At 34.5% G+C, this 12,544-nt stretch overlaps 1 protein-coding gene across 2 annotated transcripts in view; it reads left to right on the top strand.

The window, feature by feature from the left end:
• The window catches only part of LOC143065421 (uncharacterized), a 29,236-nt gene extending 17,512 nt beyond the window's left edge, over positions 1-11,724 (top strand). Inside the window, exons 11-16 of one of the 2 annotated variants that reach the window (XR_012975468.1) lie at positions 733-1,045; positions 1,697-1,876; positions 2,914-3,212; positions 3,783-4,324; positions 10,512-10,678; positions 11,322-11,458. Coding sequence is in view for 1 of the 2 variants with exons in the window: in XM_076238979.1 (XP_076095094.1) it covers positions 733-1,045; positions 1,697-1,876; positions 2,914-3,212; positions 3,783-4,324; positions 10,512-10,607; positions 11,322-11,632 (1,741 nt within the window). In the remaining variant the exon portion in view is untranslated. Of the gene's footprint in view, positions 1-732; positions 1,046-1,696; positions 1,877-2,913; positions 3,213-3,782; positions 4,325-10,511; positions 10,679-11,321 lie in introns of both variants that reach the window. The other variant, XM_076238979.1, reaches the window with a different exon arrangement.
• Positions 11,725-12,544: the final 820 nt, after the last annotated feature.

Genomic DNA, 12,544 nt, shown 5'->3' with positions numbered 1-12,544 from the left:
ACAAAACGTAAGAACAATGAACAAAACGTTAGAACAATAGACAAAACGAAAGAACAATAGACAAAAACGTCATAACAATGGACAAAACGTTAAAACAATAGACAAAACGTAAGAACAATAGACACAACGTAGGAATAAAAGATTAAACGTAATAACAATGGACAAAACGTAAGAACAATAGACAAAACGTAAGAACAATAGACACAACGTAGGAACACTATACAAAACGTAAGACAACGTAGGGACAATAGAAAAAACATAAGAACAATAGGCAAAACGTATGAACAATAGATAGACAAAACGTAATAACAGTGGACAAAACGTAAGAACAATAGACACAACGTTAGAACAGTAGACACAACGTAGGAACAATAAAAAAAACGTAAGAACAATAGACACAACGTAGGAACAATATACAAAATGTAAGAACAATAGACACAAACTCTCCTTTATGTGCAATGACTCTATTAAAATGGAAACTTACTGTTATCAAAGTCCAACTTGAATCTTCTTCAATAGTCTTTACTAGCATGTTTCGTTTATAGAGGGTCCGAACCCTTGAGCGTCATAGATGGCTATGGGTATGCTCATATTGTACGTAATTCAATTAATTTGATTAAAATCGAACTCGTTTTTTTAAGGTTTCTAAATTAAAATAATATCTTATTTCTACTGAACATTCGTTCAAAAGTATAAACCCTATATGATATATCTTTCTCTCTTTATTTATAGAATTCTGGGTTCATTAGAAATGGGAGAAGGTGTAACAGCACTGCAGCCGACAAAATTATTAGGAAATATATCACATTGTGACGTAGTAAGGTGCGCAGTAGAAGACCGACCAGAAATTATCAATGGTCTTGTATTCCAAGAAGGACAACAATTAATGTCTGATATATTTCAAGTGACAGGAGCACCGTTTTGTACATCAGAAAAGATTCTTTTGCGATTTCCGTTATCTACTGGTGCTTTACCACCGTCTTCAATGGTTAAAGTGAAAGTTAAATATGGCACTAAGTGGACCGATCTCAATGGAGAAATTAAGGTAAAGTCAGTTAAAAAAAAAAGTATGGTAGGGTATAATTGCCAATGAAACTCTTCACAAGAGACTGAATGACATAAAAATTAACAACTATAGGGTCTATGTATGACCTTCAACAATGAGCAAAAACCATACCGCTTAGCCAGCTACAAAAGGTTTCGAAATGAAAAGGTAAAACAATCCAAACGAGAAAAGTAACGGCCTGATTAATGTACAATTTTTTTTTACAAAAAATAAATACGATATACAGCAACGTACAGACGACAGTCACTGAATGACAGGCTCCAGACTTGGGACAGGGTCATACAGAATAAGGCGGGTTTAAACAAGTTTGAAGGCGATAATCATTCACCTTACCTGACAGCTAGTTCAAAGCCAATAACAACTAAAAAAATAAGATAAAACAAGATGCATCCAAATGAGAGTGACACATCATAAACATAAAAAAAACCAATTCAGCAGCAGAAGACTAATCCAGTTGCAGTCTGTACAAAACTCGACATGAGTGACGGACACATTAGATATATCAATTAACAATGATGACTTTTTTCATCATTATTTCAATTTAAAGCTGTAGTGAAAACCGAGTGATACTGAATGTTATAAACACGCTAGAAAATGTTATCGAACTCACTGATTGGTGGTTATTTTCAGCACAACTACATTGAGTTCGAAGCCAAGATGGTATCTGCGTTTGTGGCAGTAGTAGGATTTCGTGGTATACATAGAGAAGTAACTACAGCAGGCCACTCGTTTGTGTCAGATGACGATACACGTGTTAGAATGAGTATACCCAAAAACTCGTTTAGCGTCCCTTGTATTACTAAGTTTCGGGTAAGCATCTAGATGAGATTTGAAAACAGCATGTTACAGATCTCTTTTGAGATATTTTTAAAGGCTGCCAATGGGACAACCTATTCAATATATTTATCCGTATCACACACAACAAACTATAGTGATATATCTTGCCACAACTCAGCCGTTCCCATTTATAGAAAACACACAGTTCTTTTCACTTTATCGATTGTTCTTGCAAGAAGAATTTGTATGTAGCAATGCAACGAATAAGACGTGATAAAGCGACTACTAGCAATGAACTAAGTTTTGTGTACACAATTTTAGAAAGAAAAACAAAGAAATTACAACTTGTTTTTACATATAGTGATATTGATAAGTGATGAAAACATAATTGAAATAAATTACAAAAAGTAAACAACAATTGAACAATTACGATACTAAATTAACAAACAAACACATTTTAGATTAAGTTTGTTTGCTTCATAAAGAGTAACAAGAAAGAAAAGAAAAATGATTTATGAAAGTAGACTGTAAATTATTTCCTTTAACTTACCCAATAAAGACCTAGAAAAATACTCTTTGATATACTCCCCATTTCCATTCTCAATTTTAGACTTGTTGAAATCTTAAACCTGCATATTGAAACCAAATACGCAATTAACAATCCATAAGAAAGAGTCTTGTATACGACGCAAACAAAATATTTGTTGATTTTTTAAAGATAAAAAAATCGTTGCCTTCGAATAGAAAAAAATTAATATGCTGTAAAAAAGATGTGAATTCCGTAAAGACAGTAGCAAGTTCAAAATATTAGCAATTACAAATACGATGTCGGTATCTAACCAGTGATATGGGATAGCACTGATCGTTTCTCGATGAGGCTTTTGTTTAAGAGACAGGACTTTCGTCTTTTTCACATTGAAACAAAACTAAAAACAACATCCAGAGAGTTGAAAACAATATGTCCAAAGATGACATAATCCATCTAAGGTCAACTTTGGCTGGGTGAAATGTTAAATTCTATTTTATTATTGTGTTCACTGTCTACTTTACGTCAATGTTTCTAATTTCAGTTCATTCAAATCAACAGGAACAGAATGTATGGTTATAAAGAGACATGTAAAGAAGACTGTCATGGGATTGTGGCGTGTTCTGACATTCTAAATGTAACACATGACGAGAATGTAGCGATTAATAAGCCGATTCTTGTTCATCTACCAATACTTCATGATATAGAGGATAGTAGTTCAGAAATAGTCTTATTCGAGAGAAATCTAGAAGGCAGTTTATCACTTCGAATTGTAAATGACGCCATCCAGTGTGAACCTCACGGGAATTGTTATACGTTTGCAGTGTCTTGTTTGAATAACAGGTACGACTACTACTGCTTGTATATTACAACAACAATTCATAAAAAGAGATTACAGTGTTATTTGCTATGTGCGACATGTCCTTCTTTATTTTACTGAACATAGATGTTCTCTATAGGCCAAAGGTTTGAATAACTAGAAATATGCCTAGTTATTTGCTGTGATTGGGCTTTAACTTATTCAGGTCACAGTTTTCCCAGCAGCTTGCAAGAATTCTAAAATGCAGTCTTATTCTAAATTTTTAGTTTGTAAATTATTTTACTAGTACCTTTTCACCTATATCAAGTACAATTTACTATTCTTTGGTTCATTTATTTTTCTTACAAAACTCTGTGTTCTCGATCGGCTTTTAGAAACCTTCAGATTTTAGCTTAGTAATCTTATAAATTGAAACATTAGGTATATATCCTATAAGTTCTTATTATATAAGAAGCTTATTTAGATCATTGCTTTTTTATGAGTTTACAAGAATTAAGGTCCTGATCGTTAGAAAATCATGTTAATTATTACATAATATTCTACAACATTTTGAATTGAGCTAATGTAACTGTTAAGTTATGCTTTATTTACAGTATTGCACTAGCAAAGGTGAAAAGGAAAATTCTAAAGAAGAATAAAAATAAGTTACTTGAAGAATTTGATTTATACTGTGGTTTAGAACATATATGTAATATAATGACTTATATGGATAAGAACCTTCTAACTGTTGGAGTAGTAAAATTGTGGGTAGAAATAGTGGAAAAACGATTTACAACTAGGATATTAAGAAAGCGCGCAAATGAAGGACTTTTTGAGGTTCCAGGAAGCCGAAGTCCAGATATTCGTATGAAAGAGCAGGATGTTGTTCGAATGGAAATGGATGGAACTATTCAGAAGATTCGTGAAATACCTTCGGAACATTATTCTATTGTATATTTGTCAACAGCACGTGATAATTACCGGTCTTTCCACGTCGAAGAACGCCGTGATCCAAGAGGACGGCAAGTGGGAATTTTGAATTTTATCAGTGATACTTATGGCGATGGATTTATATTACATTCAGCAACAATTGATATTAATCGATATCTTATTAGTCTGTCAAGAATTCCTACATCACATTCAGATGTTCGGCCAAGTAAGTTATGTTTATCGATATCATAATTCAGTCAAAAATCCAAACATCATATTCTGATGTCCGACCAAAAAATATTTTAATGGATATTTTGTAAGTCTGTCAACAATCCCAACCTCACATTCTCCTTCTTTTTCTTATTCTCCAAGGGACGGGATCGGAATTAAAACTGAATGTGATTGGTTCCGCAAAAAAAAAAAAAAAAAATTGCGCAATTTCGTGCAACACATAAAGTTCTCTGTTGGGTATTTACGTTTAAAAACTGTTCACAATATAATACAATTAAATTGTTTAGAACTTGTGTTGCCTACTTCCGTTCAGAGCTACATTAAGGGCAGCCTTGAATCCCTCAACTATGTTGGCCGATGAAACTGTTTTTGGAAAGATGTTCCAATCCCTGATGGTCCTCGAGAAGAAAGATTGGCCGTAGGCATCTGTACATAAACTTGTAGAAGCAGTTTTTACCTCTGGTCCGGTTATCATTTGGGGTTAAATATTTGCGAGGTCTATGTCAGTAAGATCATGCTGGAGCTTGAATAGCATGCAGTCTGTTAGTTTCCTCCTTTCATTGAGGATTCGCATTTTAGAGGTTTTACCATATTTTTGACACAGCCAGGTGTTCGGTCTTTGATATTCACAAATCGTGCTGCTCTTTTCTGTATTGTTCTATTGCCTTGACCTTATATTAGGTTATTGTATCCCATACTATTCATGTATATTCCACTGCAAGTCTTGGAAACATGTGCAGCTACCTTTAAAGGTTTTGTAAAGCCTTTGAGATTTCTGTGAATAAATCCTAAAGTTACTTTTGCCAACTGTTTTATCTATGTGTCTATCCCAGGTTGGGTTCTTGCTTATTGTTACTTCTAGTTATTTGCTAGCTTCAGTTATGTCTAGAGCATGCACATGTAGTTTGTATGATGTTTGTATCACTGATCGATTTTTATGCCCCACCTACTATAGTAGAGGGGCATTATGTTTTCTGGTCTGTGTGTCCGTCCGTCTGTTCGTCCGTCCGTTCGTTCGTTCCACTTCAGGTTAAAGTTTTTGAATTCCAATCAACTTGAAACTTAGTACACATGTTCCCTATGATATGATCTTTCTAATTATAATGCCAAATTAGAGTTATGACCCCAATTTTAAGGTCCACTGAACATAAAACAAGAATGTGTCCAAAGTACACGGATGCCCCACTCGCACTATCATTTTCCATGTTCAATGGACCACGAAATTGAAATGGAAATATAATAAGGCATTGAAATTAGAAAGATAATATCATAGGGAACATGTGTACTAAGTTTCAAGTTGATTGGACTTCAACTTCATCAAAAACTACCTTGACCAAAAACTTTAACCTGAAACATGCACTTTCATTTTCTATGTTCAGTGGACCGTGAAATTGGGGTCAAAAGTTTAATTTGGCTTTAAAATTAGAAAGATCATATCATAAGGAACATGTGTACTAAGTTTCAAGTTGATTGGACTTCAACTTCATCAAAAACTACCTTGACCAAAAACTTTAACCTGAAGCGGGACAGACGGACGAACGAACGGACAGACGGACGGACGAACGAACGGACGAACGGACGCACAGACCAGAAAACATAATGCCCCTCTACTATCGTAGGTAATGCCCCTCTACTATCGTAGGTGGGGCATAAAAATGATAGTGCAAGTTTCAGGTTAAAGTTTTTGGTCAAGGTACTTTTGGATGAAGTTGAAGTCCAATCAACTTGAAACTATACATGTTCCCTTTGATATGATCTTTCTAATGTTTATGTCAAATTACAGTTTTTACCCTAATTTCATGGTCCACTAAACATATAAACTTACAAATATAGATTTATTTCGTCGTCAAGCCATTGTTCCACTACTAAATTGTCTATTCTTCTCACCAGCACACCTGGTACAATTAAAAACCTAATAATAAATTGTTCAAATAAGGCCTTCGAAAATAGTGGAATTAATTACTTTTGGAGTGTCAAGAACTCGTTGGAAGTACTTGATAAATTGCATGCTTATATTGGTGATTTTGAATCTGTTCAAAGTTTTGATTTTTCTACCCTGTATACCACATTGCCTCACATTCTCATTAAGAAAAAATTCACACACCTGATTAAATGGGCATTTAAAAAGTCAGAATGTGAATATATATATGTTCAAACTCTTCTAGGTCATTTTTTAGTAGCAATAAACAAAAAAAACTATGTCAATTGGACATGTTTTGATACTATATATGCCCTTGAATTTTTACTAGATAACATTTTGTTCGATTTGGGGATTCCGTATATCGTCAGATTATCGGAATTCCAATGGGGACTAACTGTGCACCACTTATTACGGACCTGTTTTTGTATTGCTATGAGTTACAGTTTATCACAAAAATAAGCAAAAACCCATCGAAACAACATTTGATAAACAAATTTAATAATACTTTTAGATATTTGGATGATATTTTGGCTCTCAATAATGACGACTTCAATATGTATATTAAAGAAATTTATCCTGTTGAACTTACTTTAAATAAAGCTAATACTAACAATGACCACTGCCCTTTCCTCGATCTTGATATCTATATCACTAACGGAAAGCTGAATACTAAAATTTATGATAAAAGAGATGATTTTTCATTTCCTATCGTTAATTATCCATTTTTAGATGGTGACGTTCCCTTGTCACCATCTTACGGTGTTTATATATCTCAACTTGTACGATTCGCTCGTGTATATATGTAACAATGTTTTAGATTTTAACGAAAGAAATTTATGTATTACTGAAAAATTATTACACCAGGGTTTTCGATATCACAATTTAGTCAAAACATTTACTAAATTTTATCATCGGTATAAGGACATCATTCGTAAATATAGCTCAACATGCAGACTTCTTATACGTTCAGGTATTTCACATCCAATTTTTTATGGAAATATTCTTTATAAAGCACAATGGTGTCAGTATTCACCTCAAAAACTTACAAAACCTTTGAATAGACTTATTCTTAAGAAGGGATATAGTTACGATACTGTTGTCAGGTCATTAAAGATTGCATATTTTGGCGTTAATATTTATTCACTTATAGGGTCTTTGCATCGGAACTAAACACATTTATTCAAAAACCAGTTGTTGGCATGACACGGGTTATGTTCTTCTCATATATGTTATGATGGTATGATACTAAACCCCTAACGGGAAGGATTGTGCTTGATGTTCATATAATGAAATCATAATGTTTCAGTCAGTTCAATTGAAGTCTGGAGCTGGCATGTCAGTTAACTGCTAGTAGTCTGTTGTTATTTATGTATTATTGTCATTTTGTTTATTTTCTTTGGTTACATCTTCTGACATCAGACTCGGACTTCTCTTGAACTGAATTTTAATGTGCGTATTGTTATGCGTTTACTTTTTTACATTGGCTAGAGGTATAGGGGGAGGGTTGAGATCTCACAAACATGTTTAACCCCGCCGCATTTTTGCGCCTGTCCCAAGTCAGGAGCCTCTGGCCTTTGTTAGTCTTGTATTATTTTAATTTTAGTTTCTTGTGTACAATTTGGAAATTAATATGGCGTTCATTATCACTGAACTAGTATATATTTGTTTAGGGGCCAGCTGAAGGACGCCTCCGGGTGCGGGAATTTCTCGCTACATTGAAGACCTGTTGGTGACCTTTTACTGTTGTTTTTTTCTATGGTCGGGTTGTTGTCTCTTTGGCACATTCCCCATTTCCATTCTCAATTTTATATAAAATGATAGTGCGAGTGTGAGGAATCTGTGTACTGTGAACATATTCTTGTTCGGTGATCTTCTTGACAAGGCTTATTTTTGGCATTGAAACTCATCTGTCATTTGTTTTCCCAGTCTTCCAATGCTGAAAAGTCTTTCTGGAGAAGTTCACTGTCTGCTTGGTTGGTGATGGTAAGCGAATAATTTGGTCACTGATGTAGATGCTGTTTCTGGAATGTCGTTAATGTAGGCCAGGCAAAGTAATTTTCCAAGGACTGTGCCTTGGTGTACACCAGAAAGTATTAGTACTTGTGTGGAGACAGCTCCCTATATTACGTTCTGCTTTCTGTTATGTAGGAAGGAGCGAATTAATTTGTTGGTTTTGGCGGTTGACGCCATAGTATTCCAGCTTGTTTAGTAGGCGAAGATGTGGTACCTTGTCAAATGCTTTTGCAAAGTCTAACAGGGTGATGTCTTCTTGGCTGATGCTTTCTAATTTTGATACAATGTTGTTGATGGTTATGAGTTTGGATTCGCAAGATCGTCATTTGCGGAATCCGTGTTGTGCATAAGTAAGTTTTTAGTTTTGTCCAAGTGGTTCATGATGTTACTATGTACAATATGTTCTAAGACCGTACATGTGATGTGATATACTGGTCTGTAATTAGATGATACGTGTCTTTCGTCTTTTTTTGAAAAGGGGAACTACATGGGCATCTCCCCAATCTTGTGGGACTTCCCCAGTGTTCAATGATGCTTGGTATAAGTCTGTAAGTATAGGAGCAAGTTGTTCTGTTGCTGCTTTTAGTATAAAGGATGATATTGAGTCGGGACCAGTAGCTCTATGAGGTTTCAGGTTTTTCAACAGTTTGTAGACTCCGTTGGTGCTAATTTTTATGTCCTTCATGGTGGAGTATGGACTTCTTCCTTTATTTGGGAAGTTATTAATGTTTTCTTTGGTAAAAACTGACTGAAACGGTGCAACTCCTGTCCATTCTTGACCTTTGCTCTTGATATAAGACCAGACATTATTTGCGTTATCATTATAGTCGGCGCTGACTTCTTCCATATATTTATTTTGGCTGGTCTAATTTCTCAGTGTACTTCTTGTTGTCAGGAAAAAGACTTACAAAACGGCAAATAATGATTGAAGAAACAAGAGAGCTGAAAAGAGCATACCACAGAAGACAGAAAGAAGTGCAACAAACTAAAAGTTAATTTTTTGTACAAATGAATTTTTAACATTTATATTAGTAATCTTTCTGTTAAATTGGAAGTATTAATAACTCATATCTTTTTTTATGATTTACAAAATTACAAGCTGTCAGTAACTGCGATGCACAAGTACTCGGCCATGTCCACTCTGTGGTTTTGTTATATGTATTTGTATTCATCTGATGAGTTAAGACTTTTTCAATTTATTTTTGTTAAGATCCTGGTAACATGTTTAACCTTGCCACTTTCTGTATGTATGTGTCTGTTCCGAGTCAGAAGTCTATAACTCAATGGTTGTCGTTTGTTCATGTGACGATCATGTGTTACATATTTGTTTCTCGTTCCCTTTTTTTTTTTACATTAATTAGACCGTCGGTTTACTCATTTTACATTCGTCATTTAGGGGCCTTTTATAGCTGACTAAGCGGTATGGGATTTGCCCGTTGTTATAGGCCAAACGGTGACATATAGTTGTTAATTTCTGTGTCATTTGGTCTCTTGTGGAGAGTTGTCTCATTGGCAATCACACCACAATTTTGTTTTCACCACGTAACGATTATAATCTTTGGCATTATTATGTTTAAGCTATATGTTGTTTTAAATTGGGCACTTTGTACAAAACTCACTAATTTGTTGTTACTTGTTTTAAAGACGTTTTATTTTCAATAAATTAAAGCGCACAACTACTTTCTGTTTACCTTGCAAATAACTAATCATGGTTGTATACTCTCTGGTATACTTCAGTGGCGGATCCAGGGGGGGGGGGGGGGGTTCCGGGGGTGCGCACCCCCCCTTTATTTTTGCCGATCAATGCATTTGTATCGGGACATATGTTTTGCACCCCCCCTGCACCCCCCCTTTGCCCTGGGTTAGCACCCCCCTTTCGAAAATTCCTGCATCCGCCCCTGTACTTAATAAAGCAAGAGTTCAATTCTGAACGGCTGACACAACACATGTCTGTAATTTGTGAAGACTGTTTGCTAGGTTCATACATCACTAATTGTTTTGTCTGGTGTTATTTTGTTTTAGCCATAAACCTTTGTATGCATCAACACTTTCAGCTATGACCAAATTCATTTTACTTTCATGAAACATTTAAACTAGTTATTACCAACGTGGAGATTTAATGACATTGAACATTAACTAAATAATTATGCCATAATTGTGCTCATTATATCATTTGCATAATTACAATAATTGGCTTAAGGTATGACTTTAAATACAAGTATTACAACTGTGTTATTTATATTGGCAGATACCTATGGAAGATTGACGTTTTCCCGCCAATCGCGATCATCGAGGTCGTCAGGAAGATCAGTTAAGTCAACATTAGCATACAAAGCTATATTTGGTAAGTTTCATTCATAATGTCCACAAGTATAGTTCCACCGAAACAGGAAAATCTTAAACAGTTTATTAAAGGTAGGTTTATACTTCGTATATACACACTTTGTATTAATAAGAGCCTTCTTATATTAAAATCGTTCTTTAGATCTATCGCTAATTTGTACATACGTTAAATCGGATGCTGAATGGAGGGTAAAATATGTTCAGCTGCTATACTACATTTGAGATGTGAACAATAAGAAGTGGTGGATCTACAGGGAGGAGGAGTTCCGAAGATTGGATCACCTTTATTACGATCAATGCTTTTGAATGGGGACATATGGTTGGACACCCCCTTTTATCCTGGGTTGGAACTCCCTCCCGCTTTTAAAATTAAAAAAAATGACTGGATCTGCTCCTGATTGGTGTCGCATATTGTCAAGTAGATCTTATGCCTCGTAGTAACAAACCGTTTTTCTACAAATTTATGCCATTTTACTTTGATAGACCACCTGATGATACAAATTTAGCACAAGAAACTTTGTAACACAAAACGTTATTGTAATAAAGAATTGTTTTATTTTGTTTTCTGATAGCAATTTTGACTTGACATATACATCTTTCTTTATTAAAACATACAAAATGAATGTTTAAATGTTGAAAGTGGAGGTGATTTATCTTTATTTAATTTTTTTTTGTGGAGTGCATTCTTTAATCTACAAAATGTGTAATTTTGTAGAGGAAGTGCCAGTACTGAGTCACCAGAGCTTACTCATACTTGCCGGCGCAATGTCCGTAGAAACGGCGCAGATGTTGGGTGTCGAGCTCGGACTTCAAAATGAAGATATACTTAATTTAAAGACAGTCAACCAGCCGACCGTTCTTACCGTCTTTGAGATACTTTGGATGTGGCGAGGAAAGCAAGTCAATAAAAACGACGCTGACCAACTCATAGAATGTTTAAAGAGAATAGAATCGGTTCATTTATCAACGGTTGTAGCTAAAGCAAACAGAGAAAAACGTTATTTAACTAGAACAGACTTAAAGTGAAAAGCATTTCACTATGTATTTTTTGTATATAGCGTTTGTAGTTTTCATCTGTTCATAAATAAAAAAAGAAGAACATGTTGCATATACTTTGGTGTGTGAAATGTGACTGTCAACAAATTATTTTTACAAAACGATGAAAAGGTATATATGTCATATACAGTGTCAAATTCTATTATATTGTTACCGATGAGTGAACAAAACAAACAGACGCAATAGGTAAAAAATTTAAATGTCAAAAATAGGGGTACAGCAGTCAACATTGTGTTATCATCTTAATCACTATAAAAACAACAAATGTAACGAAGAAGCACAAAAAGGCATACATCAAATTTAACATCCTCATTTTGCTTATATTATACGATTTTATTTATCTATGTAAAATGCACCCATATAGGATGGAAGTTATAAGTACTGGTGTAAAATTGCGCGTTTAAGGGAAAACGGTAGTATTAAATTTTCCCAGCATTAGGTTGGCCTTTTGTGTACCCAAGGCAGGTGAAGGAAGTCAAATTATGAGCGCTGTGATTGGATGTAAGGGTACAATATATTTTTTATTTATCTATGAATAACTGCAGTGTGTATATTTACAATATAAATTTTGAAACCTATTGAAATATTTTCTAGAGACTTATTCGAAAAGACTTGCAAAATTTCATAAATTTGGTGCAAAATGACGGTGGGCATGGATAACATAAACAAGCTCCGTTGGAAGTTGGTCATGATACTATTTGGCTTTAATTTTTAAAACAGAGTAATAAAGTACTAACACAACATATAACTGTTTTATCCAGGTTTTTATCTTAAAAAGTGGTTAATTTAGAAAATGTTGATATTGTCGCCTATGGCAGAATAAATAGTACCGTTTTCCCTTAAAATTCGCACAGGTAGACATAAAATAATTTTGTCGTTCAA

Source organism: Mytilus galloprovincialis, chromosome 2 (assembly GCF_965363235.1).
Source record: "Mytilus galloprovincialis chromosome 2, xbMytGall1.hap1.1, whole genome shotgun sequence".
Taxonomy (NCBI): domain Eukaryota; kingdom Metazoa; phylum Mollusca; class Bivalvia; order Mytilida; family Mytilidae; genus Mytilus; species Mytilus galloprovincialis.
This window is presented reverse-complemented; position numbering and strand designations above follow the sequence as displayed.